Source organism: Oncorhynchus nerka, unplaced genomic scaffold, assembly GCF_034236695.1.
Source record: "Oncorhynchus nerka isolate Pitt River unplaced genomic scaffold, Oner_Uvic_2.0 unplaced_scaffold_772, whole genome shotgun sequence".
Classification (NCBI taxonomy): domain Eukaryota; kingdom Metazoa; phylum Chordata; class Actinopteri; order Salmoniformes; family Salmonidae; genus Oncorhynchus; species Oncorhynchus nerka.
The window spans coordinates 9887-36388 of NW_027040450.1; the positions used below are offsets into that span (position 1 = coordinate 9887).

General features: G+C 39.5%; 1 protein-coding gene across 4 annotated transcripts in view; it reads left to right on the forward strand.

Moving 5' to 3' along the window:
• The first annotated feature begins 570 nt into the window (after positions 1 to 570).
• LOC135571094 (NACHT, LRR and PYD domains-containing protein 12-like) overlaps positions 571 to 26502 on the forward strand; it is a 151878-nt gene continuing 125946 nt past the window's right edge. For 2 of the 4 annotated variants that reach the window (XM_065016901.1, XM_065016902.1), the window contains exons 1-10: positions 571 to 698; positions 4040 to 4406; positions 15267 to 15383; positions 15679 to 15763; positions 15894 to 16122; positions 16501 to 18292; positions 18579 to 18752; positions 19838 to 20011; positions 22665 to 22838; positions 23239 to 23412. In XM_065016901.1, the coding sequence (XP_064872973.1) occupies positions 4105 to 4406; positions 15267 to 15383; positions 15679 to 15763; positions 15894 to 16122; positions 16501 to 18292; positions 18579 to 18752; positions 19838 to 20011; positions 22665 to 22838; positions 23239 to 23412 (3221 nt within the window). In that variant the 5' untranslated portion in view covers positions 571 to 698; positions 4040 to 4104. Of the gene's footprint in view, positions 699 to 4039; positions 4407 to 15266; positions 15384 to 15678; positions 15764 to 15893; positions 16123 to 16500; positions 18293 to 18578; positions 18753 to 19837; positions 20012 to 22664; positions 22839 to 23238; positions 23413 to 25035; positions 25083 to 25455; positions 26381 to 26502 lie in introns of those variants that run through there. The other 2 variants (XM_065016900.1, XM_065016903.1) reach the window with 2 other exon arrangements.

Consider the following 26502-nt stretch of genomic DNA (forward strand, 5'->3'; position numbering starts at 1 on the left):
ACATAGATCTGTTTTACCCATTAATAAAGTAGTGTAGACTACAGTAGGCTACATAGACCTGTTTTACCCATTAATAAAGTAGTGTAGACTACAGTAGACTACATAGACCTGTTTTACCCATTAATAAAGTAGTGGAGACTACAGTAGGCTACATAGACCTGTTTTACCCATTAATAAAGTAGTGTAGACTACAGTAGGCTACATAGACCTGTTTTACCCATTAATAAAGTAGTGTAGACTACAGTAGGCTACATAGACCTGTTTTACCCATTAATAAACACAGAGTGAACAACACACATAAACAAATCATGAGAATTTAATAGAGATATTGGTGATTTTATGAACTTAATCAGATCAAATTATTTTATTGTCACTGAATGCTATGTACTTATCAAATGTGCTAATTATGTTCTGACCCACCTGACTTTAACTCAGAAAACAATTGTCCAGTAAGCCAAACCTAGTTGACGAACCCTGTTTTATAGTATTCCATGGCCTTCACTGGCCAACTGCTGTTATGTTTATGATATACTATGGTGTTGTGTCACTAGACTTTGACCAGATATTATTACATCCAAAGATCAACTGTACCTAGAACATAGATACAGAGACACTTGTCATCAGGAAGGTTCTCTCTCAACACAACGGAAAATATCTCAATGACTTGACATGTTCTGGTTGTGAATTCAGGCTACAAGGTAAGACTCTTCCCAGGGATTATTGTAAAGTGTGTAGAGAATTTAAATGTCTGGTGTTATTTTAGTTTAGTGAATGACAGGAAAACACTCAGATGTAACAGTCCATTTCACCTGGGACAGCTACGTGACAGTTCAATCATACAAAATGGTGCTAACTGGGTTAGTCAAGTCACATTCAATAACATGTTGTTCATATAGCTAACTGGGTGTAGTCAAGTCACATTCAATAACATGTTGTTCATATAGCTAACTGGGTGTAGTCAAGTCACATTCAATAACATGTTGTTCATATAGCTAACTGGGTGTAGTCAAGTCACATTCAATAACATGTTGTTCATATAGCTAACTGGGTGTAGTCAAGTCACATTCAATAACATGTTGTTCATATAGCTAACTGGGTGTAGTCAAGTCACATTCAATAACATGTTGTTCATATAGCTAACTGGGTGTAGTCAAGTCACATTCAATAACATGTTGTTCATATAGCTAACTGGAACTAGTCAAGTCACATTCAATAACATGTTGTTCATATAGCTAACTGGGTGTAGTCAAGTCACATTCAATAACATGTTGTTCATATAGCTAACTGGGTGTAGTCAAGTCACATTCAATAACATGTTGTTCATATAGCTAACTGGGTGTAGTCAAGTCACATTCAATAACATGTTGTTCATATAGCTAACTGGGTTGTAGTCAAGTCACATTCAATAACATGTTGTTCATATAGCTAACTGGGTGTAGTCAAGTCACATTCAATAACATGTTGTTCATATAGCTAACTGGGTGTAGTCAAGTCACATTCAATAACATGTTGTTCATATAGCTAACTGGGTGTAGTCAAGTCACATTCAATAACATGTTGTTCATATAGCTAACTGGTGTAGTCAAGTCACATTCAATAACATGTTGTTCATATAGCAACTGGGTGTAGTCAAGTCACATTCAATAACATGTTGTTCATATAGCTAACTGGGTGTAGTCAAGTCACATTCAATAACATGTTGTTCATATAGCTAACTGGGTGTAGTCAAGTCACATTCAATAACATGTTGTTCATATAGCTAACTGGGTGTAGTCAAGTCACATTCAATAACATGTTGTTCATATAGCTAACTGGGTGTAGTCAAGTCACATTCAATAACATGTTGTTCATATAGCTAACTGGGTGTAGTCAAGTCACATTCAATAACATGTTGTTCATATAGCTAACTGGGTGTAGTCAAGTCACATTCAATAACATGTTGTTCATATAGCTAACTGGGTGTAGTCAAGTCACATTCAATAACATGTTGTTCATATAGCTAACTGGGTGTAGTCAAGTCACATTCAATAACATGTTGTTCATATAGCTAACTGGGTGTAGTCAAGTCACATTCAATAACATGTTGTTCATATAGCTAACTGGGTGTAGTCAAGTCACATTCAATAACATGTTGTTCATATAGCTAACTGGGTGTAGTCAAGTCACATTCAATAACATGTTGTTCATATAGCTAACTGGGTGTAGTCAAGTCACATTCAATAACATGTTGTTCATATAGCTAACTGGGTGTAGTCAAGTCACATTCAATAACATGTTGTTCATATAGCTAACTGGGTGTAGTCAAGTCACATTCAATAACATGTTGTTCATATAGCTAACTGGGTGTAGTCAAGTCACATTCAATAACATGTTGTTCATATAGCTAACTGGGTGTAGTCAAGTCACATTCAATAACATGTTGTTCATATAGCTAACTGGGTGTAGTCAAGTCACATTCAATAACATGTTGTTCATATAGCTAACTGGGTGTAGTCAAGTCACATTCAATAACATGTTGTTCATATAGCTAACTGGGTGTAGTCAAGTCACATTCAATAACATGTTGTTCATATAGCTAACTGGGTGTAGTCAAGTCACATTCAATAACATGTTGTTCATATAGCTAACTGGGTGTAGTCAAGTCACATTCAATAACATGTTGTTCATATAGCTAACTGGGTGTAGTCAAGTCACATTCAATAACATGTTGTTCATATAGCTAACTGGGTGTAGTCAAGTCACATTCAATAACATGTTGTTCATATAGCTAACTGGGTGTAGTCAAGTCACATTCAATAACATGTTGTTCATATAGCTAACTGGGTGTAGTCAAGTCACATTCAATAACATGTTGTTCATATAGCTAACTGGGTGTAGTCAAGTCACATTCAATAACATGTTGTTCATATAGCTAACTGGGTGTAGTCAAGTCACATTCAATAACATGTTGTTCATATAGCTAACTGGGTGTAGTCAAGTCACATTCAATAACATGTTGTTCATATAGCTAACTGGGTGTAGTCAAGTCACATTCAATAACATGTTGTTCATATAGCTAACTGGGTGTAGTCAAGTCACATTCAATAACATGTTGTTCATATAGCTAACTGGGTGTAGTCAAGTCACATTCAATAACATGTTGTTCATATAGCTAACTGGGTGTAGTCAAGTCACATTCAATAACATGTTGTTCATATAGCTAACTGGGTGTAGTCAAGTCACATTCAATAACATGTTGTTCATATAGCTAACTGGGTGTAGTCAAGTCACATTCAATAACATGTTGTTCATATAGCTAACTGGGTGTAGTCAAGTCACATTCAATAACATGTTGTTCATATAGCTAACTGGGTGTAGTCAAGTCACATTCAATAACATGTTGTTCATATAGCTAACTGGGTGTAGTCAAGTCACATTCAATAACATGTTGTTCATATAGCTAACTGGGTGTAGTCAAGTCACATTCAATAACATGTTGTTCATATAGCTAACTGGGTGTAGTCAAGTCACATTCAATAACATGTTGTTCATATAGCTAACTGGGTGTAGTCAAGTCACATTCAATAACATGTTGTTCATATAACATATGATACGATTCGTATATTGTGGTTATTTAGTATCATAGTTCTAAATCATTTTTCATAATATCAGAACATTTGTTGTTTTCTAAATTCCAATGAGCTCCTGCTTCCTGTGTAATTTGGTATGAAACCACTGAACAGACTTTTCTTAACATTAATATTATGAACTGAATTCAGTAACAGCATCATAATATCATACCTGTTGAACAAAGCAACACACTAGAATGAGAGAAATTATTATAAGAGAAAGTGAGACATTATTATTATTAATAATATTACTATTTTTATATTGGTATTATTTGTATTAGTTATCTATTAATTAAATCACCTGACTGTTTGGATGTGTCTGTTAGTAAATGTTTTATTTCTAAGAGATAATGCATCAAATAGAACAATTGACCTTCAATAATTAATTGTCACTGTGTTAACCACAACCAACATGCTGGATCTCTGTTTAGGGATCAGTGCTCTAAAATGAGTCTCTCTGGAGAGAAAGAGGAGGGGGGCCCTGCCTCTAAAAGGAATGTCTCTGGGGAGAGAGAGGAGGGGGGCCCTGCCTCTAAAAGGAATGTCTCTGGGGAGAGAGAGAAAGGGGGCCCTGCCTCTAAAAGGAATGTCTCTGGGGAGAGAGAGAAAGGAGGCCCTGCCTCTAAAAGGAATGTCTCTGGGGAGAGAGAGAAAGGGGGCCCTGCCTCTAAAAGGAATGTCTCTGGGGAGAGAGAGAAAGGAGGCCCTGCCTCTAAAAGGAATGTCTCTGGGGAGAGAGAGGAGGGGGCCTGCCTCTAAAAGGAATGTCTCTGGGGAACATGGCACCAAATCTAAGAGGTGAGAGGACCATTTTTTAAAGATTTTATGAATTGTTTATATCCAAAACACAATGTCCACCATCTTTTCACAGTTGTGTTTTTTCATTTTACATTTACATTTAAGTCATTTAGCAGACGCTCTTATCCAGAGCGACTTACAAATTGGTGCATTCACCTTATGACATCCAGTGGAACAGCCACTTTACAATAGTGCATCTAAATCTTTTAAGGGGGTGAGGGGGTGAGAAGGATTACTTTATCCTATCCTAGGTATTCCTTAAAGAGGTGGGGTTTCAGGTGTCTCCGGAAGGTGGTGATTGACTCCGCTGTCCTGGCGTCGTGAGGGAGTTTGTTCCACCATTGGGGGGCCAGAGCAGCGAACAGTTTTGACTGGGCTGAGCGGGAACTGTACTTCCTCAGTGGTAGGGAGGCGAGCAGGCCAGAGGTGGATGAACGCAGTGCCCTTGTTTGGGTGTAGGGCCTGATCAGAGCCTGGAGGTACTGAGGTGCCGTTCCCCTCACAGCTCCGTAGGCAAGCACCATGGTCTTGTAGCGGATGCGAGCTTCAACTGGAAGCCAGTGGAGAGAGCGGAGGAGCGGGGTGACGTGAGAGAACTTGGGAAGGTTGAACACCAGACGGGCTGCGGCGTTCTGGATGAGTTGTAGGGGTTTAATGGTAAACCCATAATATAAGGTCATAACAGTATAAACTCCATAGTTTTATAGAACAGGCAGGGAGCCCAGCCAACAGCGAGTTGCAGTAGTCCAGACGGGAGATGACAAGTGCCTGGATTAGGACCTGTGCCGCTTCCTGTGTGAGGCAGGGTCGTACTCTGCGGATGTTGTAGAGCATGAACCTACAGGAACGGGCCACCGCCTTGATGTTAGTTGAGAACGACAGGGTGTTGTCCTTCATAAATCAAATCAAATCAAATCAAATTTTATTTGTCACATACACATGGTTAGCAGATGTTAATGCGAGTGTAGCGAAATGCTTGTGCTTCTAGTTCCGACAATGCAGTGATAACCAACAAGTAATCTAACTAACAATTCCAAAACTACTGTCTTATACACAGTGTAAGGGGATAAGGAATATGTACATAAGGATATATGAATGAGTGATGGTACAGAGCAGCATACAGTAGATGGTATCGAGTACAGTATATACATATGAGATGAGTATGTAGACAAAGTAAACAAAGTGGCATAGTTAAAGTGGCTAGTGACATAAGAATGCAGTCGATGATCTAGAGTACAGTATATACATATGCATATGAGATGAATAATGTAGGGTAAGTAACATTATATAAGGTAGCATTGTTTAAAGTGGCTAGTGATATATTTACATAATTTCCCATCAATTCCCATTATTAAAGTGGCTGGAGTTGGGTCAGTGTCAATGACAGTGTGTTGGCAGCAGCCACTCAATGTTAGTGATTGCTGTTTAACAGTCTGATGGCCTTGAGATAGAAGCTGTTTTTCAGTCTCTCGGTCCCAGCTTTGATGCACCTGTACTGACCTCGCCTTCTGGATGATAGCGGGGTGAACAGGCAGTGGTTCGGGTGGTTGATGTCCTTGATGATCTTTATGGCCTTCCTGTAACATCGGGTGGTGTAGGTGTCCTGGAGGGCAGGTAGTTTGCCCCGGTGATGCGTTGTGCAGACCTCACTACCCTCTGGAGAGCCTTACGGTTGAGGGCGGAGCAGTTGCCTTACCAGGCGGTGATATAGCCCGCCAGGATGCTCTCGATTGTGCATCTGTAGAAGTTTGTGAGTGCTTTTGGTGACAAGCCAAATTTCTTCAGCCTCCTGAGGTTGAAGAGGCGCTGCTGCGCCTTCTTCACGACGCTGTCAGTGTGAGTGGACCAATTCAGTTTGTCTGTGATGTGTATGCCGAGGAACTTAAAACTTGCTACCCTCTCCACTACTGATCCATCGATGTGGATAGGGGTGTTCCCTCTGCTGTTTCCTGAAGTCCACAATCATCTCCTTAGTTTTGTTGACGTTGAGTGTGAGGTTATTTTCCTGACACCACACTCCGAGGGCCCTCACCTCCTCCCTGTAGGCCGTCTCGTCGTTGTTGGTAATCAAGCCTACCACTGTTGTGTCGTCCGCAAACTTGATGATTGAGTTGGAGGCGTGCATGGCCACGCAGTCGTGGGTGAACAGGGAGTACAGGAGAGGGCTCAGAACGCACCCTTGTGGGGCCCCCGTGTTGAGGATCATAGGGAGGAGATGTTGTTGCCTACCCTCACCACCTGTGGGCGGCCCGTCAGGAAGTCCAGTACCCAGTTGCACAGGGCGGGGTCGAGACCCAGGGTCTCGAGCTTGATGACGAGCTTGGAGGGTACTATGGTATTGAATGCCGAGCTGTAGTCGATGAACAGCATTCTCACAGGATCCAGGATCCAGGATCAGGATCCAGGATCACGCCAAGGTTCTTAGCGCTCTGGGAGGAGGACACAATGGAGTTGTCAACCGTGATGGCGAGATCATGGAACGGGCAGTCCTTCCCCGGGAGGAAGAGCAGCTCCGTCTTGCCGAGGTTCAGCTTGAGGTGGTGATCCGTCATCCACACTGATATGTCTGCCAGACATGCAGAGATGCGATTCACCACCTGGTCGTCAGAAGGGGGAAAGGAGAAGATTAATTGTGTGTCGTCTGCATAGCAATGATAGGAGAGACCATGTGAGGTTATGACAGAGCCAAGTGACTTGGTGTATAGCGAGAATAGGAGAGGGCCTAGAACAGAGCCCTGGGGGACACCAGTGGTGAGAGCACGTGGTGAGGAGACAGATTCTCGCCACGCCACCTGGTAGGAGCGACCTGTCAGGTAGGACGCAATCCAAGCGTGGGCCGCGCCGGAGATGCCCAACTCGGAGAGGGTGGAGAGGAGGATCTGATGGTTCACAGTATCGAAGGCAGCCGATAGGTCTAGAAGGATGAGAGCAGAGGAGAGAGAGTTAGCTTTAGCAGTGCGGAGCGCCTCCGTGATACAGAGAAGAGCAGTCTCAGTTGAATGACTAGTCTTGAAACCTGATTGATTTGGATCAAGGAGGTCATTCTGAAGAGATAGCTGGAGAGCTGGCCAAGGACGGCACGTTCAAGAGTTTTGGAGAGAAAAGAAAGAAGGGATACTGGTCTGTAGTTGTTGACATCGGAGGGATCGAGTGTAGGTTTTTTCAGAAGGGTGCAACTCTCGCTCTCTTGAAGACGGAAGGGACGTATACTGTAGCCAGCGGTCAGGGATGAGTTGATGAGCGAGGTGAGGTAAGGGAGAAGGTCTCCGGAAATGGTCTGGAGGAGAGAGGAGGGGATAGGGTCAAGCGGGCAGGTTGTTGGGCGGCCGGCCGTCACAAGACGCGAGATTTCATCTGGAGAGAGAGGGGAGAAAGAGGTCAGAGCACAGGGTAGGGCAGTGTGAGCAGAACCAGCGGTGTCGTTTGACTTGGCAAACGAGGATCGGATGTCATCGACCTTCATTTCAAAATGGTTGACGAAGTCATCTGAAGAGAGGGATTCAGGAGGGAGGAGAAGGTGGCAAAGAGCTTCCTAGGGTTAGAGGCAGATGCTTGGAATTTAGAGTGGTAGAAAGTGGCTTTAGCAGCAGAGACAGAAGAGGAAAATGTAGAGAGGAGGGAGTGAAAGGATGCCAGGTCCGCAGGGAGGCGAGTTTTCCTCCATTTCCGCTCGGCTGCCCGGAGCCCTGTTTCATCAGAAATTAAGGCTGATGGGTAAAATATTACTGTTTAGACATTTTACTGAGAAAATCACAGCAAGATTAAACTAATATTATTCTCTAGATTCTCCCATTTCATTTGTGCCATAAAGCCCCACAGTGGAGGTGTCATAATACCCATAACACCTAGCGGTCAAACAGGGAAATGGTTCCAATAGTTTTATAGAGCCCCACAGTGGAGGTGTCATAATACCCATAACACCTAGCGGTCAAATAGGGAAATGGTTCCAATAGTTTTGTAGAGCCCCACAGTGGAGGTGTCATGATACCCATAACACCTAGCGGTCAAATAGGGAAATGGTTCCAATAGTTTTATAGAGCCCCACAGTGGAGGTGTCATGATACCCATAACACCTAGCGGTCAAATAGGGAAATGGTTCCAATAGTTTTATAGAGCCCCACAGTGGAGGTGTTATAATACCCATAACACCTAGCGGTCAAACAGGGAAATGGTTCCAATAGTTTTATAGAGCCCCACAGTGGAGGTGTCATAATACCCATAACACCTAGCGGTCAAATAGGAAAATGGTTCCAATAGTTTTATAGAGCCCCACAGTGGAGGTGTTATAATACCCATAACACCTAGCGGTCAAATAGGAAAATGGTTCCAATAGTTTTATAGAGCCCCACAGTGGAGGTGTTATAATACCCATAACACCTAGCGGTCAAATAGGAAAATGGTTCCAATAGTTTTATAGAGCCCCACAGTGGAGGTGTTATAAACCCATAACACCTAGCGGTCAAACAGGGAAATGGTTCCAATAGTTTTATAGAGCCCCACAGTGGAGGTGTTATAATACCCATAACACCTAGCGGTCAAACAGGGAAATGGTTCCAACCCCATTGTTTTCCAATACCCATAAAACTGAGCTATACTGTATTATCTCCATATATAAACTCCAATATTTTATTTACAGTGGAGGTGTATAATACCCATAACACCTAAGCGGTCAAACTATAAATGGTTCCAATAGTTTTATAAAAACTCCATATAAATAATACCCATAAACCTCGGTCATACTGTATAAACTCCATATATAAACTCCATATATAAACTCCATAGTATAAACTCCATATATAAACTCCATATATAAACTCCATATATAAACTCCATATATAAACTCCATATATAAACTCCATATATAAACTCCATATATAAACTCCATATATAAACTCCATATATAAACTCCATATATAAACTCCATATATAAACTCCATATATAAACTCCATATATAAACTCCATATATAAACTCCATATATAAACTCCATATATAAACTCCATATATGTATAAACTCCATATATAAACTCCATATACATATATAAACTCCATATATAAACTCCATATATAAACTCCATATATAAACTCCATATATAAACTCCATATATAAACTCCATATATAAACTCCATATATAAACTCCATATATAAACTCCATATATAAACTCCATATATAAACTCCATATATAAACTCCATATATAAACTCCATATACTGTATAAACTCCATATATAAACTCCATATATAAACTCCATATATAAACTCCATATATAAACTCCATATATAATATATAAACTCCATATATAAACTCCATATATAAACTCCATATATAAACTCCATATATAAACTCCATATATAAACTCCATATATAAACTCCATATATAAACTCCATATATAAACTCCATATATAAACTCCATATATAAACTCCATATATAAACTCCATATATAATATATAAACTCCATATATAAACTCCATATATAATATATAAACTCCATATATAAACTCCATATATAAACTCCATATATAAACTCCATATATAAACTCCATATATAAACTCCATATATAAACTCCATATATAAACTCCATATATAAACTCCATATATAAACTCCATATATAAACTCCATATATAAACTCCATATATAAACTCCATATATAAACTCCATATATAAACTCCATATATAAACTCCATATATAAACTCCATATATAAACTCCATATATAAACTCCATATATAAACTCCATATATAAACTCCATATATAAACTCCATATATAAACTCCATATATAAACTCCATATATAAACTCCATATATAAACTCCATATATAAACTCCATGTATAAACTCCATATATAAACTCCATATATAAACTCCATATATAAACTCCATATATAAACTCCATATATAAACTCCATATATAAACTCCATATATAAACTCCATATATAAACTCCATATATAAACTCCATATATAAACTCCATATATAAACTCCATATATAAACTCCATATATAAACTCCATATATAAACTCCATATATAAACTCCATATATAAACTCCATATATAAACTCCATATATAAACTCCATATATAAACTCCATATATAAACTCCATATATAAACTCCATATATAAACTCCATATATAAACTCCATATATAAACTCCATATATAAACTCCATGTATAAACTCCATATATAAACTCCATATATAAACTCCATATATAAACTCCATATATAAATAAACTCCATATATAAACTCCATATATAAACTCCATATATAAACTCCATATATAAACTCCATATATAAACTCCATATATAAACTCCATATATAAACTCCATATATAAACTCCATATATAAACTCCATATATAAACTCCATATATAAACTCCATATATAAACTCCATATATAAACTCCCAGTAATTTATTGGGTTTTTACCAACGTTTCAGCATCACTGTGTCTTCAGGGTGATGTCATGAATACTTGGACCAGGTTATGTAGACAAACAGTGCAATTAGTGCAACTAATGTCAATAGTGAGGGGTGTGTCATAATTACTAAACCAATGACAATAGAGAGGGGTGTGTCATAATTACTAAACCAATGACAATAGAGAGGGGTGTGTCATAATTATTAAGTTAATTAGAATGAATTAATGAAACTGTTTTAAAAAACGATAGTTTATAACATATTGAATATATTAGTCTATTGTTATCATATGGAAACATAACTGAATATTGTACATCATATTAGCATCAACATACATTATTGTTTAATTACATTTCACATATTTAATTGTTCCCTATTTCAGTTCATTTTTTTGTTAAATGTAATGTCTTGGTTCAACCACAATGCATAAAAAGCATCGTCAACAGGGGGAACATACTGGGTGTACACTACAATCTGTTTTTAAACTCCCAGTAATTTATTGGGTTTTTACCAGGTTATGTAGACAAACAGTGCAATTAGTGCAACCAATGACAATAGTGAGGGGTGTGTCATAATTACTAAGTTAATTAGAATTAATTAGTGAAACTGTTTTAAAAAACGATAGTTTATAACATATTGAATATATTAGTCTATTGTTATCATATGGAAACATAACTGAATATTGTACATAGCATTAGCATCATATTAGCATCAACATACATTATTGTACATCATATTAGCATCAACATACATTATTGTGCATCATATTAGCATCAACATACATTATTGTACATATTAGCATCATATTGTTCATATTAGCATCAACATACATTATTGTACATCATATTAGCATCAACATACATTATTGTGCATCATATTAGCATCAACATACATTATTGTACATCATATTAGCATCAACATACATTATTGTACATCATATTAGCATCAACATACATTATTGTACATCATATTAGCATCAACATACATTATTGTACATCATATTAGCATCAACATACATTATTGTACATCATATTAGCATCAACATACATTATTGTACATCATATTAGCATCAACATTCATTGTTGTTTAGTTCAATTTCACCTATTTAATTGTTCCCTATTTCAGTTCATGTTTTGTTCCATGTAATCTTTTGGTTCTTAATGCATAATAAGCATCATCACCAGGAGGAACATATTGGATGCTCTCTGATAAGCTGTCGAAAGAAGATATCAATTTAAACAGAGAATTGTTCATCAGGGCCTGAGATCAAAGTCAATATTCACACCACTAGGGGTCAGTGTTTTTAGGATATCCAGCAAGCCTCCCTTTGTCGTAAGTAGGATCTCCATGTTACCTCCTCTGTAGTAGGAGGATCTCCATGTTACCTCCTCTCCTCTGTAGAAGGAGGATCTCCATGTTACCTCCTCTGTAGTAGGAGGATCTCCATGTTACCTCCTCTCCTCTGTAGAAGGAGGATCTCCATGTTACCTCCTCTCCTCTGTAGAAGGAGGATCTCCATGTTACCTCCTCTGTAGTAGGAGGATCTCCATGTTACCTCCTCTGTAGTAGGAGGATCTCCATGTTACCTCCTCTCCTCTGTAGAAGGAGGATCTCCATGTTACCTCCTCTCCTCTGTAGAAGGAGGATCTCCATGTTTCTCCTCTCCTCTGTAGAAGTAGGATCTCCATGTTACCTCCTCTCCTCTGTAGAAGGAGGATCTCCATGTTACCTCCTCTGTAGTAGGAGGATCTCCATGTTACCTCCTCTCCTCTGTAGAAGGAGGATCTCCATGTTACCTCCTCTGTAGAAGGAGGATCTCCATGTTTCTCCTCTCCTTGGTAGAGCAACATGCTCAACGCCACACTTATAGACCACCAGTGGGGGTTACTTGAAGAGGTGTGTGATGTGTTTTCTGATTGTAGAATATGCCAGTGCTTTTTCAGGATTGCTTACATTTTCTCCCAGTACTTGGTAAACTTGGTGTAAAAGACGGTTGTTGTTTTAAAGTAATTCCTCTCTTGGTTTTTGAGATATTTTCATCATTGCAGCATCAAGAGTTTTGAGTTTTGTCCTTGTAGCCTCTAGTCCTTCCTCTCATTTTGAATTTATCTGTCTTGCTTTTTGCATTGCTGTCAAAATCCAATCGTTTTTCCACCATACAGTTTCCTCTGGGGGAATTGTAGAAACACTGAAAATAAGGGATGTTTCGTGTAGGGTGGTTATTTTTTTAATTAACTAGGCAAGTCAGTTAAGAACAAATTCTTATTTTCAATGACGGCCTAGGAACAGTGGGTTAACTGCCTGTTCAGGGGCAGAACGACAGATTTGTACCTTGTCAGCTCCGGTGTTTGAACTTGCAACCTTGCGGTGACTAGTCCAACGCTCTAACCACTAGGCTACACTGCCGACCATGAAGCATCAGTTATAGGCTACAAGTAGCAATATGATGGACCATGAAGCATCAGTTATAGGCTACAAGCAGCAATATGATGGACATAAAATAGCATACAACTACAGACTATATGATTGCCATAATTTTCTAAAATGGTCTCTCATTAGAAATGGTCACTCATTACTTTAGTTAGCTGTATATCTCATATTAGAGCTGTGTTGATTTGGGAGAGCAAAAAAATAGTGACTATAGCAGGTATTAAACCCCGGGTAAATAATCACTAGTCAGAACCTCAACCTCAGTATACATTCATTATAAAAATCATCTTAATATCTGATATTGTGAATAAACAACCTTGAGAGTGCGTCTTCCAGTCTCTAATTTTCTAAAATGGTCTCTCATTACTTTAGTTAGCTGTATATCTCATATTAGGGCTGTGTTGATTTGGGAGAGCAAAAAAATAGTGATTATAGCAGGTATTGAATCCCAGGTAAATAATCACTAGTCAGAACCTCAACCTTAGTATACATTCATTATAAAACATAATATTAATATCTGATATTGCGAGTAAACAACCTCAGAATAGAAAAGACAAGAGTGCGTCTTCCAGCCCTCCAATAAATTACATAATTCAACCCTCCCGGTTAGTAAATTTACCTCAACATGCCCCCGGAGAAGGCAGAGTAACGACACAAGCTTTTTAGCGGGGCTGAGTTGACTATTAGCGAGAGAAGGCAGAGTGGCTCGATGCTGGTTGATAAATTTGACAGTGAATGTACCTGGAAAATATATTTTTCTAGACCAGAGGTGACTAAATTCCTTTTCAGGTTTATTGATAATTGTTATATTAATGAAGTATAATTTCAAAACATGAGCATAAAACCAGGTAATAATAAACATGAATCATCATTATATTACTTCACAGTAATCTGTTAAATGCTTTTTCAGTCCTTCCTCTTGTGTTAGCAGTGTGGAAAGGGACAGAAAGAAGCACACAGGAGTTTTCCTGTGAGGGGGAGTGGTGGTGTATCCAGGGAGAACTAAACTAATCTTCTGAAATGTCATTTGTGGTCTTATGCTGCCATCTATTGGAATTATGTCGCATCTGCAGTAGTACCGAATAATGTGTAATTATTTACTAAAGTAGTAATTACTCAGAATTGCAAAATACAAAATGTTCTAGTTCCTTTTACCACTTACAAAAAATAAAAATAAAATAAAAATAACCATTATAGCTTAACAGACAATTCAAATGACATCAACTAAAAACACCATACATTTAGATAATTAAATATATATATTATGTATATTATATATACAGTATATCAAAAAAGTGAGTACAACCCTCACATTTTTGTAAATATTTGAGTGTATCTTTTCATGTGACAACACTGAAGAAATGACACTTTGCTACAATATAAAGTAGTGAGTGTACAGCTTGTATAACAGTGTAGATTTGCTGTCCCCTGAAAATAACTCAACACACAGCTATTCATGTCTAAACCGCTGGCAACAAAAGTGAGTACACCCCTAAGTGAAAATGTCCAATTTGGGCCCAATTAGCCAGTTTCCCTACCCGCTGTCATGTGACTCGTTAGTGTTACAAGGTCTCAGGTGTTTGTAAGGCTTCCTTCTGGGACGACAGCCATGCAGACCAATTTGATGCAGTGTACGGCATATGGACCTATGATGAAAATTACAGGCCTCTCTCATCTTTTTAAGTGGGAGAACTTGCACAATTGGTGGCTGACTCATTTTTGCCCCACTGTGTGTATATAAGTATATATATTTTTTAATGAACATTATCTGCAAAAGCAAAGCCCTGTAGACAAAGAAGAGCTCTGTACCAAAATATTCAAAGGACATTTGCTCAAAAGTGACGTTACAAGTTTATCATCTTTCAAAGCAGAATGACTTTCTCATTGCACATCAACTGTAGTGTATGATATACCAAAGCTAATTTGCAAACATTTCTGTAAAGTGATATCAAGTTTCCATATCTGAGCTCAGAGGAGATGAGAGATGTAATGTTTGTCTCTGTTGTGTTGAAGTCCAATCAAGCAGGAGCGACCAGCCTCCCCAGTTCCCAGCTGTGTGTCCATGAAGAGTGACCGGTCTATGGATGCTCTTATATACTTTGGAGAGGGAGACTTTTCTACTGAACAAAGGTAAGAAGAACTCATGGGTCCTGGTCAGTGAGTTAAACAACACTGTCTCTAGTCATTTCTCCTCTCCCATTTTCCCATTTATTGTTGTTGTTTTCATAATCCATAGGCTCATCCTTTTGTCCATTCTCATAGTCCTAAAATAATATTAAACAAACACAACATTCCCTACCTGTGTGTGTGTGTGTGTGTGTGTGTGTGTGTGTGTGTGTGTGTGTGTGTGTGTGTGTGTGTGTGTGTGTGTGTGTGTGTGTGTACTCCCTGGATGAGGAGATGTAATCTCATGTTTTTTCCACAGAAACCAACAGGAGAGATCAGAGTCAGAGATTCTCAGTGGTCAGTCTTCCCAGAGTCATCAAACAGACCTGGCCTCCATATTCAGTGTATGTGGTCCTGTTATGTATATTTGTTTCTTGTTTACCTCAAGTAAAGTTGATCTGTCAATCATTCATTAATGTGTTAATGAGAAAGCATTTTGTTTCTTGCTTAACTTTTTTACTTGATTTATTTCAGTTGCTTGAAGAGAAAATTATGACATTTGTGAAGAACGAGCTGAGGCTGTTCAAGAGGAATCTTAGCCCAGAACTCCCAGAAGGCTTTGAGAGTCAGAAGCAGGATAAGGAAGTGGTGGACCCTGAAGATGAGAAGCAGGAGAGCAGTGCCAGAGAGGGGGCTCTGAAGATCACACTGCACATCCTGAGGAAAATGAACCAGAAGGAGCTTGCTGACACACTGGAGAAATGTAAGATCTGTCTGCCTCATGTTGAATGATGTTTTATAACATTTAAAAGCTGTAGCTAAAGTACAGCTAAAGTAGCTGTGTAACTCAATGATATTGTAGCAGCCTTAACACAACACCTAGTGACCTCATCAAGTAGCAGCAGGGATGTGTTGTGGTGATTCATTTAGAGAGAGAGAACATTAATAATACCATCAATAATACCAATAATAATATAATCAGTCACACCAGTCTGTAATGCATTATGAAAACATTTACACATTTATACAGTCAGTTAAGAGACTAAATTATTATAATGTATAACTTTATAACAGTCCTACAATACTGTAGACATTCAAACAGACGTAATATTAATATCCTCTGTGTTATTTCTTCATTCAGATGATCTTGCTGTGATTTGCCAACGTGAACTCAAATCTAATCTAAAGAAGAAGTTTCAATGTGTATTTGAGGGGATCGCTAAACAAGGAAACCCAACACTTCTCAATAAGATCTACACAGAGCTCTACATCACAGAGGGTGGAACAGGAGAGGTCAATAATGAACATTTGCTGCGACAGATTGAGACAACAACCAGGAAACAAGCAAGACCAGAGACTGCAATCAAATGTAATGACATCTTCAAACCCTTAACTGGACAAGACAAACCTATCAGAACTGTGCTGACAAAGGGAATTGCTGGCATTGGAAAAACAGTCTCTGTGCAGAAGTTCATTCTGGACTGGGCAGAAGGAAAAGCAAATCAGGATGTCCAATTTGTATTTTCATTCCCTTTTCGGGAGCTGAATTTGATGAAAGGAGACAAACACACTTTCATTGAACTTCTTAATCACTTCTCAATGGAAACCAAACAATCAGGAATCTCCATCTACAACAAGTACAAAGTTCTGTTCATCTTTGATGGTCTGGATGAGTGCCGACTGCCCCTAGACTTCCAGAAGAACAAGATCTGTTGGGACGTCACAGAGTCAACCTCAGTGGATGTTCTGCTGACAAATCTCATCAAGGGAAATCTGCTTCCCTCTGCTCTCCTCTGGATAACTACCCGACCTGCAGCAGCCAATAAGATCCCTTCAGGGTGTGTTGACCAGGTGACAGAGGTACGAGGGTTCAATGACCCACAGAAGGAGGAGTACTTCAAGAAGAGATTCAGTGATGAGGACCTGGCCAGCAGAATCATCTCACACATAAAGACATCAAGGAGTCTCCACATCATGTGCCACATTCCAGTATTCTGTTGGATTTCTGCAACAGTCCTTGAACACATGCTGAAACATAAGAGAGAAGAGATGCCCAAGACTCTGACTGAGATGTACACACACCTTGTGGTGTTTCATACCAAACAGAAGAATGAAAAGTATTTTGGGAAAGAAGACACAGGTTCACACTGGAATAAAGAGAGCATTCTGTCACTGGGAAAACTGGCTTTTCAACAGCTTGTGAATGGCAATCTGATTTTCTATGAAGAAGACCTGAAGGAGGCTGGCATTGATGTTAATGAAGCCTCAGTGTACTCAGGATTGTGCACACAGCTCTTTAAAGAGGAACGTGGGCTGTACCAGGACAAGGTGTACTGCTTTGTTCATCTGAGCATTCAGGAGTTTCTGGCTGCTGTATATGTGTTTCTCTCATTCATCAACAACAATGAGAATCTAATGGACAAACTGCAAACAACGTCCAGGAACTTTTCTGTGAGGATCAAACAAAGGCGTAAAGTTACTTTCTACAAGAGTGCTGTGGATAAAGCCTTACAAAGTGAGACGGGAAACCTGGACCTTTTCCTCCGCTTCCTTCTGGGCCTCTCACTGGAGTCCAATCAGAAGCACTTACGAGGTCTACTGACAAAGACAAGAAGCAGCTCACAGAGCCATGAAGAAACAGTCAAGTACATCAAGGAGAAGATCAGGAAGAATCTCTCTCCAGAGAGGAGCATCAATCTGTTCCACTGTCTGAATGAACTGAATGACCATTCTCTAGTGGAGGAGATCCAAAGCTACCTGAGATCAGGAAGTTTCTCAGAAGACAAACTGTCACCTGCACAGTGGTCAGCTCTGGTCTTTGTGTTGCTGACTTCAGAAAAGGAGCTGGATGTGTTTGACCTGAAGAAATACTCCAGCTCAGAGGAAGGTCTTCTGAGGCTGCTGCCAGTGGTCAAAGCCTCCAGAGCTGTTCTGTGAGTAAATAAAATGACATATAAGAACTAATCATCAGGAAGAAATATTCAGTTCAGAGAAAAATATGTATTATAATATGTATATAATATTATATTGAAAAACACAATGAATAAATGCATTGATTTTCACATTAGTATAACAATATGACCATACAATTCTAGGAAACGGAAGATGAATCTATATGTTCTTTGTGAGAATAAACCAAATGCATCTGCCATTGTCCTTCTACACTACTGGTGTTAAATTAACAGTGTGTTTGTGAAGTCATGATGATCTCTTTGTCAGGCTGTCAGGCTGTGGAGTCACAGAGGAAGGCTGTGCTTCTCTGGTCTCAGCTCTGAGGTCAAACCCCTCACACCTGAGAGAGCTGGATCTGAGTAACAATGACCTGAAGGATTCAGGAGTGAAGCTGCTCTCTGCTGGACTGGGGAATCCCCACTGTAAACTGGAGACTCTGAGGTCAGTATTCCTGTTGTTGGTCAACAAGTGACAGCATTTTGGATTTGAGGTAGAATGTTTCATATCAGGTGACAGTACAGAATGTCACCTTTTATTTGAGGGTATTTATACATATATATTATATATATCACTCATTATTATTCATGATTCTTTCATGATTTTTCTTAATCATGACATCATCAGGATTAATTTATTATTGTTTAGAAACATGTTATCTACTCTCTTTGACAGAAAAGTTACTCCACTCATCATCCACCATTTTATTATTGGGCAAAACACAACCAAAAACACAACCAAAACACACTGCAAATGCAACCAACGAGTTTACGACAAAAAACTACATTTTGGACTATTTTAATACACTATGAGTGAATATGTATTAAAATATCCTCAAATTAAAGGTGACATTATAAACTGTCACCTCATATGAAACATTTGACCTCAAATCCAAAATGTTGGAGAATAGAGCCACATTTAAAATGTTAGCTTCACTGTCTAAATAGATATGGTGTGGACTGTATACTCAATACAATCTAAATCTGATACCTCACTGTCTAAATAGATATAGCCTCTGTCATTGGTAATAAATGAGAGGGTAGTATGTGTGGACTGTATACTCAATACCATCTACATCTGATACCTCACTGTCTAAATAGATATGGTGTGGACTGTATACTCAATACAATCTACATCTGATACCTCACTGTCTAAATAGATATGGTGTGGACTGTTAGCATGTTTCAATACACTGTCTAAATCTGATACTTCACTGTTGTTTTAAATAGATATGGTGTGGACTGTATACTCAATACAATCTAAATCTGATTCCTCACTGTCTGTCTTCTGACTGATACTGCTTTTTAAACTGGTCTGGTCAGTCTACTGTAATATTTGTACTATACATGTTTCTATCTGCAGGCAATACTTTGATCATTTGTCATTTTTATGATGATACACTATTTTACGAATAGATATGGAAGGTTTCAGGACACTGATATATCTGACATTGTTGAAAAAATATACTGCCACTATTTTCACCACCAAAGAATATCAGTGTGATTTTAATATGATTTGACTCTTTGCAGGCTGTCAGGCTGTCTAGTCACAGAGGAAGGCTGTGCTTCTCTGGTCTCAGCTCTGAGGTCAAACCCCTCACACCTGAGAGAGCTGGACCTGAGTAACAATGACCTGAAGGATTCAGGAGTGAAGCTGCTCTCTGCTGGACTGGGGAATCCCCACTGTAAACTGGAGACTCTGAGGTCAGTATTCCTGTAGTTGGTCAACAAGTGATAACTGTTCACCAGATCCACATGTGTTTACCAGACACACATAGTCCACACCATATGTGTTTGGACAGTGAAGCTCACAGTTTTAAATGTGGTGCTTTGCTCCAGCATTTTGGATTTGAGATTTAATGTTTCATATTAGATGACAGTACAGAATGTCACCTTTTATTTGAGGTTGATGGTGAGAGGTTAGTATGTTTTGTTGTAGCCTCTGTTATTGGCACGGGTGAGAGGTTAGTATGTTTTGTTGTAGTCTCTGTTATTGGTAATGGTGAGAGGTTAGTATGTTTTGTTGTAGCCTCTGTTACTGGTAACGGTGAGAGGTTAGCATGTTTTGTTGTAGCCTCTGTTATTGGTAATGGTGAGAGGTTAGCATGTTTTGTTGTATCCTCTGTTATTGGTCATGGTGAGAGGTTAGCATGTTTTGTTGTATCCTCTGTTATTGGTCATGGTGAGAGGTTAGCATGTTTTGTTGTAGCCTCTGTTATTGGTCATGGTGAGAGGTTAGCATGTTTTGTTGTATCCTCTGTTATTGGTAATGGTGAGAGGTTAGCATGTTTTGTTGTAGCCTCTGTTAATGGTAATGGTGAGAGGTTAGCATGTTTTGTTGTAGCCTCTGTTATTGGTAATGGTTACAGGTTAGTATGTTTTGTTGTAGCCTCTGTTATTGATAATGGTGAGAGGTTGGCATGTTTTGTTGTAGCCTCTGTTATTGGTAATGGTGAGAGGTTAGCATGTTTTGTTGTAGTCTGTTATTGGTAATGGTGAGAGGTTAGCATGTTTTGTTGTAGTCTCTGTTATTGGTAATGGTGAGAGGTTAGCATGTTTTGTTGTATCCTCTGTTATTGGTAATGGTGAGAGGTTAGCTTGCTTTGTTGTAGTCTCTGTTATTGGTAATGGTGAGAGGTTAGCATGTTTTGTTGTAGTCTCTGTTATTGGTAATGGTGAGAGGTTAGCTTGCTTTGTTGTAGTCTCTGTTATTGGTAATGGTGAGAGGTTAGCTTGCTTTGTTGTAGCCTCTGTTATTGGTAATGGTGAGAGGTTAGCTTGCTTTGTTGTAGTCTCTGTTATTGGTAATGGTGAGAGGTTAGCATGTTTTGTTGTAGTCTCTGTTATTGGTAATGGTGAGAGGTTAGCTTGCTTTGTTGTAGCCTCTGTTATTGGTAATGGTGAGAGGTTAGCTTGCTTTGTTGTAGTCTCTGTTATTGGTAATGGTGAGAGGTTAGCTTGCTTTGTTGTAGCCTCTGTTATTGGTAATGGTGAGAGGTTAGCTTGCTTTGTTGTAGTCTCTGTTATTGGTAATGGTGAGAGGTTAGCATGTTTTGTTGTAGTCTCTGTTATTGGTAATGGTGAGAGGTTAGCTTGCTTTGTTGTAGCCTCTGTTATTGGTAATGGTGAGAGGTTAGCTTGCTTTGTTGTAGTCTCTGTTATTGGTAATGGTGAGAGGTTAGCATGTTTTGTTGTAGTCTCTGTTATTGGTAATGGTGAGAGGTTAGCATGTTTTGTTGTAGCCTCTGTTATTGGTAATGGTGAGAGGTTAGCATGTTTTGTTGTAGTCTGTTATTGGTAATGGTGAGAGGTTAGCATGTTTTGTTGTAGCCTCTGTTATTGGTAATGGTGAGAGGTTAGCATGTTTTGTTGTAGTCTCTGTTATTGGTAATGGTGAGAGGTTAGCATGTTTTGTTGTAGCCTCTGTAACTTTCTCACTCATTATTATTCATGATTCTTTCATGATTTTTCTTAATCATGACATCATCAGGATTAATTTATTATTGTTTAGAAACATGTTATCTACTCTCTTAGACAGAAAAGTTACTCCAGTCATCATCCACCATTTTATTATTGGGCAAAACACAACCAAAAACACAACCAAAAACAGACTGCAAATGCAACCAACGAGTTTACGACAAAAAACTACATTTTTGACTATTTTAATACACTATGAGTGAATTGTTCAGAATACTTATGACTTCTTCAAATGGGGAGACTGGAAACATAAATTGTTTTCATTTTTAATAGTGAAACAGACATGTATTAAAATACCCTCAAATTAAAGGTGACATTATAAACTGTCACCTCATATGAAACATTTGACCTCAAATCCAAAATGTTGGAGTATAGAGACACATTTAAAATGTTAGCTTCACTGTCTAAATAGATATGGTGTGGACTGTATACTCAATACAATCTAAATCTGATACCTCACTGTCTAAATAGATATGGTGTGGACTGTATACTCAATACAATATAAATCTGATACCTCACTGTCTAAATAGATATGGTGTGGACTGTATACTCAATACAATCTAAATCTGATACCTCACTGTCTAAATAGATATGGTGTGGACTGTATACTCAATACAATCTACATCTGTTACCTCACTGTCTGTCTTTTGACTGATACTGATTTTTAAACTGGTCTGGTCAGTCTACTCACATATTTGTTAATATGCATCTTTCTATCTACAAGCAATACTTGGAAAATGTGTCATTTCTAAGCTGTGCCTCTCTGGTCTGAGGCTAAACCCAACACGTTATTTGTGCACAGGTTACAGTGTAAGCAGAGAAAGCTAAGCAAAATATTTTAATACAACCTGTCTGTCATTGTATTTCTTCTGTGTTTCAGACTCACTGGCTGTAAACTCACAGACACATCCTGTAAAGTGTTGGCCTCAGTTCTCAGTTCAAACCCCTCACACCTGAGAGAGCTGGATCTGAGTAACAATGACCTGAAGGATTCAGGAGTGAAGCTGCTCTCTGCTGGACTGGGGAATCCCCACTGTAAACTGGAGACTCTGAGGTCAGTATTCCTGTAGTTGGTCAACAAGTGATAACTGTTCACCAGATCCACATGTGTTTACCAGACACACATAGTCCACACCATATGTGTTTGGACAGTGAAGTTTACAGTTTTAAATGTGGTGCTTTGCTAAATCTGATTCCTCACTGTCTGTCTTCTGACTGATACTGCTTTTTAAACTGGTCTGGTCAGTCTACTATAATATTTGTACTATACATGTTTCTATCTGCAGGCAATACTTTGATCATTTGTCATTTTTTATGATGATACACTATTTTACGAATAGATATGGAAGGTTTCAGGACACTGATGTATCTGAATATGTTGAAAAAATATACTGCCACTATTTTCACCACCAAAGAATATCAGTGTGATTTTAATATGATTTGACTCTTTGCAGGCTGTCAGGCTGTCTAGTCACAGAGGAAGGCTGTGCTTCTCTGGTCTCAGCTCTGAGGTCAAACCCCTCACACCTGAGAGAGCTGGACCTGAGCTACAATCACCCAGGAGACTCAGGAGTCAGACTGCTCTCTGCTGGACTGGAGGATCCACACTGCAGACTGGAGAAACTCAAGTATGTAGAGGGTTTATGTCAATGTTCATATCAGACATGTTTGACTTATCAGGCTAGTTAAGACAAACATTCTAACCACCACTTGGACAAAGTTATATGCTGACTGTGTTTGTGTGTCCAGTGTGTGTGTGTCCAGTGTGTGTGTGTCCAGTGTGTGTGTGTGTCCAGTGTGTGTCCAGTGTGTGTGTGTCCAGTGTGTGTCCAGTGTGTGTGTGTCCTGTGTGTGAGTGTGAGTTCAGTGTTCAGTGTGTGTGTGTGTGTGTGTGTGTGTGTGTGTGAGTTCAGTGTGTGGGTCCAATGTGTGTGCTCAATGACACACACTCTGGACACACACACAGGACACGCACACTGGACACTCACACACAGGACACACACACACTGGACACACACTGGACACACACACTGATCTCACTGAACACTGAACTCACACACACACACTGGACACTCACACACAGGACACACACACACTGGACACACACTGGACACACACACACACACACTGGACAAACACACACTGGATACACACACACTGGACACACACACACTGGACACACACTGGAAACACACACACACACAGGACACACACACACACACACATACAAGCATTGGACACACACTGGACACACACTGGACACACACACACTGGATACACACACACAGACACACACTGGACACACACACACACACACACACACACTGGACACACACACAGTGGATACACACACACACAGACACACACTGGACACACACACTGGACACACTGGACTCACGCAGACACACACTGGACAAACACACACTGGATACACACACACACACACACACTGGACACACACTGGACACACCCCCCTTAAAAGACCTAGATGCACTATTGTAAAGTGGCTGTTCCACTGGATGTCATAAGGTGAAAGCACCAATTTGTAAGTCGCTCTGGATAAGAGCGTCTGCTAAATGACTTAAATGTAATGTAATGGACACACACTGGACACACACTGGACACACACACACACACACACACACACACTGAACTCACACACACACACACACACACACTGGACAAACACACACTGGATACACACACACTGGACACACACACACACTGGAAACACACACACACACACAGGACACACACACACACAGGACTTACACAAACGCTGGACTCACACACACACACACACACAGTACACACAAACACACACATACAAGCATTGGACACACACTGGACACACACTGGACACACACACACTGGACACACATGCACAGACACACACTGGACACACACACACTGGACTCACACACAATGGACTCACACACACACACACACACTGGACACACACACACTGGATACACACACACACACAGACACACACTGGACACACACACACTGGATACACACACACACTGGATACATACACACACAGACACACACTGGACACACACTCACACACTGGACACACACACACACACAGGACTTACACACACGCTGGACTCACAAACATACACACACACACACACACACAGACAAACATTCGCTTGGTGTGTGTGTGTGTGTGTGTGTGTGTGTGTGTGTGTGTGAGTTCAGGTGTATCCCTCAATGACTGTCTGTTCTTCTGCTTACCGCTACAGTGTGGAACATGGTGGAGAGTACACATCGAAAACTGGGCTTAGAAAATGTGAGTGTTGACTGCTGTGAAGAATATGACTAAGAATAAGTCTTAATTCAAGTTAAGTCAAAGTCAAAGACCACCATCATTACTTACTTGGTCATATTAAATATCAGCTGTAGTTCTACAGAAGCAGAAATCAGGGACACCAAAGTTTATAAAGAATTGCTTTGTGTGTGTGTGTGTATGTAATTAATGTGAATAAGTGTGTTTTATATTACCATACAGTATAACATATGATCATTCAACAAGTCTCAAGTTACCTTAACTTCTCCTTTTGATACCTAGAAACATCTACATTAAATGAATTAGTGAAAAGTGAGTTAACATTCTAATGTGAATGATGATGATTTCTAATATTGTGTCTGGTTTCATCCATCAGATGTCTGTGATCTCACACTGGACCCAAACACAGTAAACAGACACCTCTCTCTGTCTGAGGAGAACAGAAAGGTGACACGTAGGAGAGAGGAGCAGCCGTATCCTGATCACCCAGAGAGATTTGAGGACTGGGAACAGGTGCTGTGTAGAGAGGGTCTGACTGGGCGCTGTTACTGGGAGGTAGAGTGGAGTGGAAGAGGGGCTAGAATAGGAGTGGCATATAAAGGAATCAGCAGGAGAGGAAGAGGAGGGGGTAAGGACTGTCTTATTGGATACAATGACAAGTCCTGGAGTCTGACCTGCTATGACAACAATTACACTGCCTGGCACAATAATAATCCCACTACCATAGACGTCCCCTCCTCCAGACCCCACAGAGTAGGAGTGTATCTGGACTGGCCAGCCGGCACTCTGTACTTCTATAGAGTCTCCTCTGACACACTGACCCACCTGTTCACATTCACCTCCACATTCACTGAGCCCCTCTATCCAGGGTTTAGGGTTTGGGATAATGACTCCTCCTCAGTGTCCCTGTGTCAGGTGGTTCCTGTGTCAAACACAACATGATCTTTCACTCTAATCATGGGTTTTATGTTTGATCAGAATATGACCCTTAAATACATAGAGTAACAAACACCAATTTGGGTTTATTCCTTTAAATAGTAACTCTGTGTCTGTCTCTTTCTGTGATCCTGAGAGAATGGTTCAGACGCACCACACACACACTTGACACACAGACACACAGACACACACACACACACACACATGGAACATTTTAGTTGTATGTGTCCACATAACTGAGTATGTGACTGACCTTGTGAAACTGTTATAATGTCCTGTTCTTGGGAGTAAAATCCTGTGTTGTCAACCAGCTCTCCGACTCACAAAATAACTTGAACCCGACAATAAAAAAGAAGGAAAACAGATCTACAGATGATTTTCTTACCGTAGAGGCTGGTTGGAATCCATGCAACACTGGAAAAGTTGTGTGAAGTGGATATGAACACACACGTACTCAATTACATGCTCGCTTACACATACGGACTTA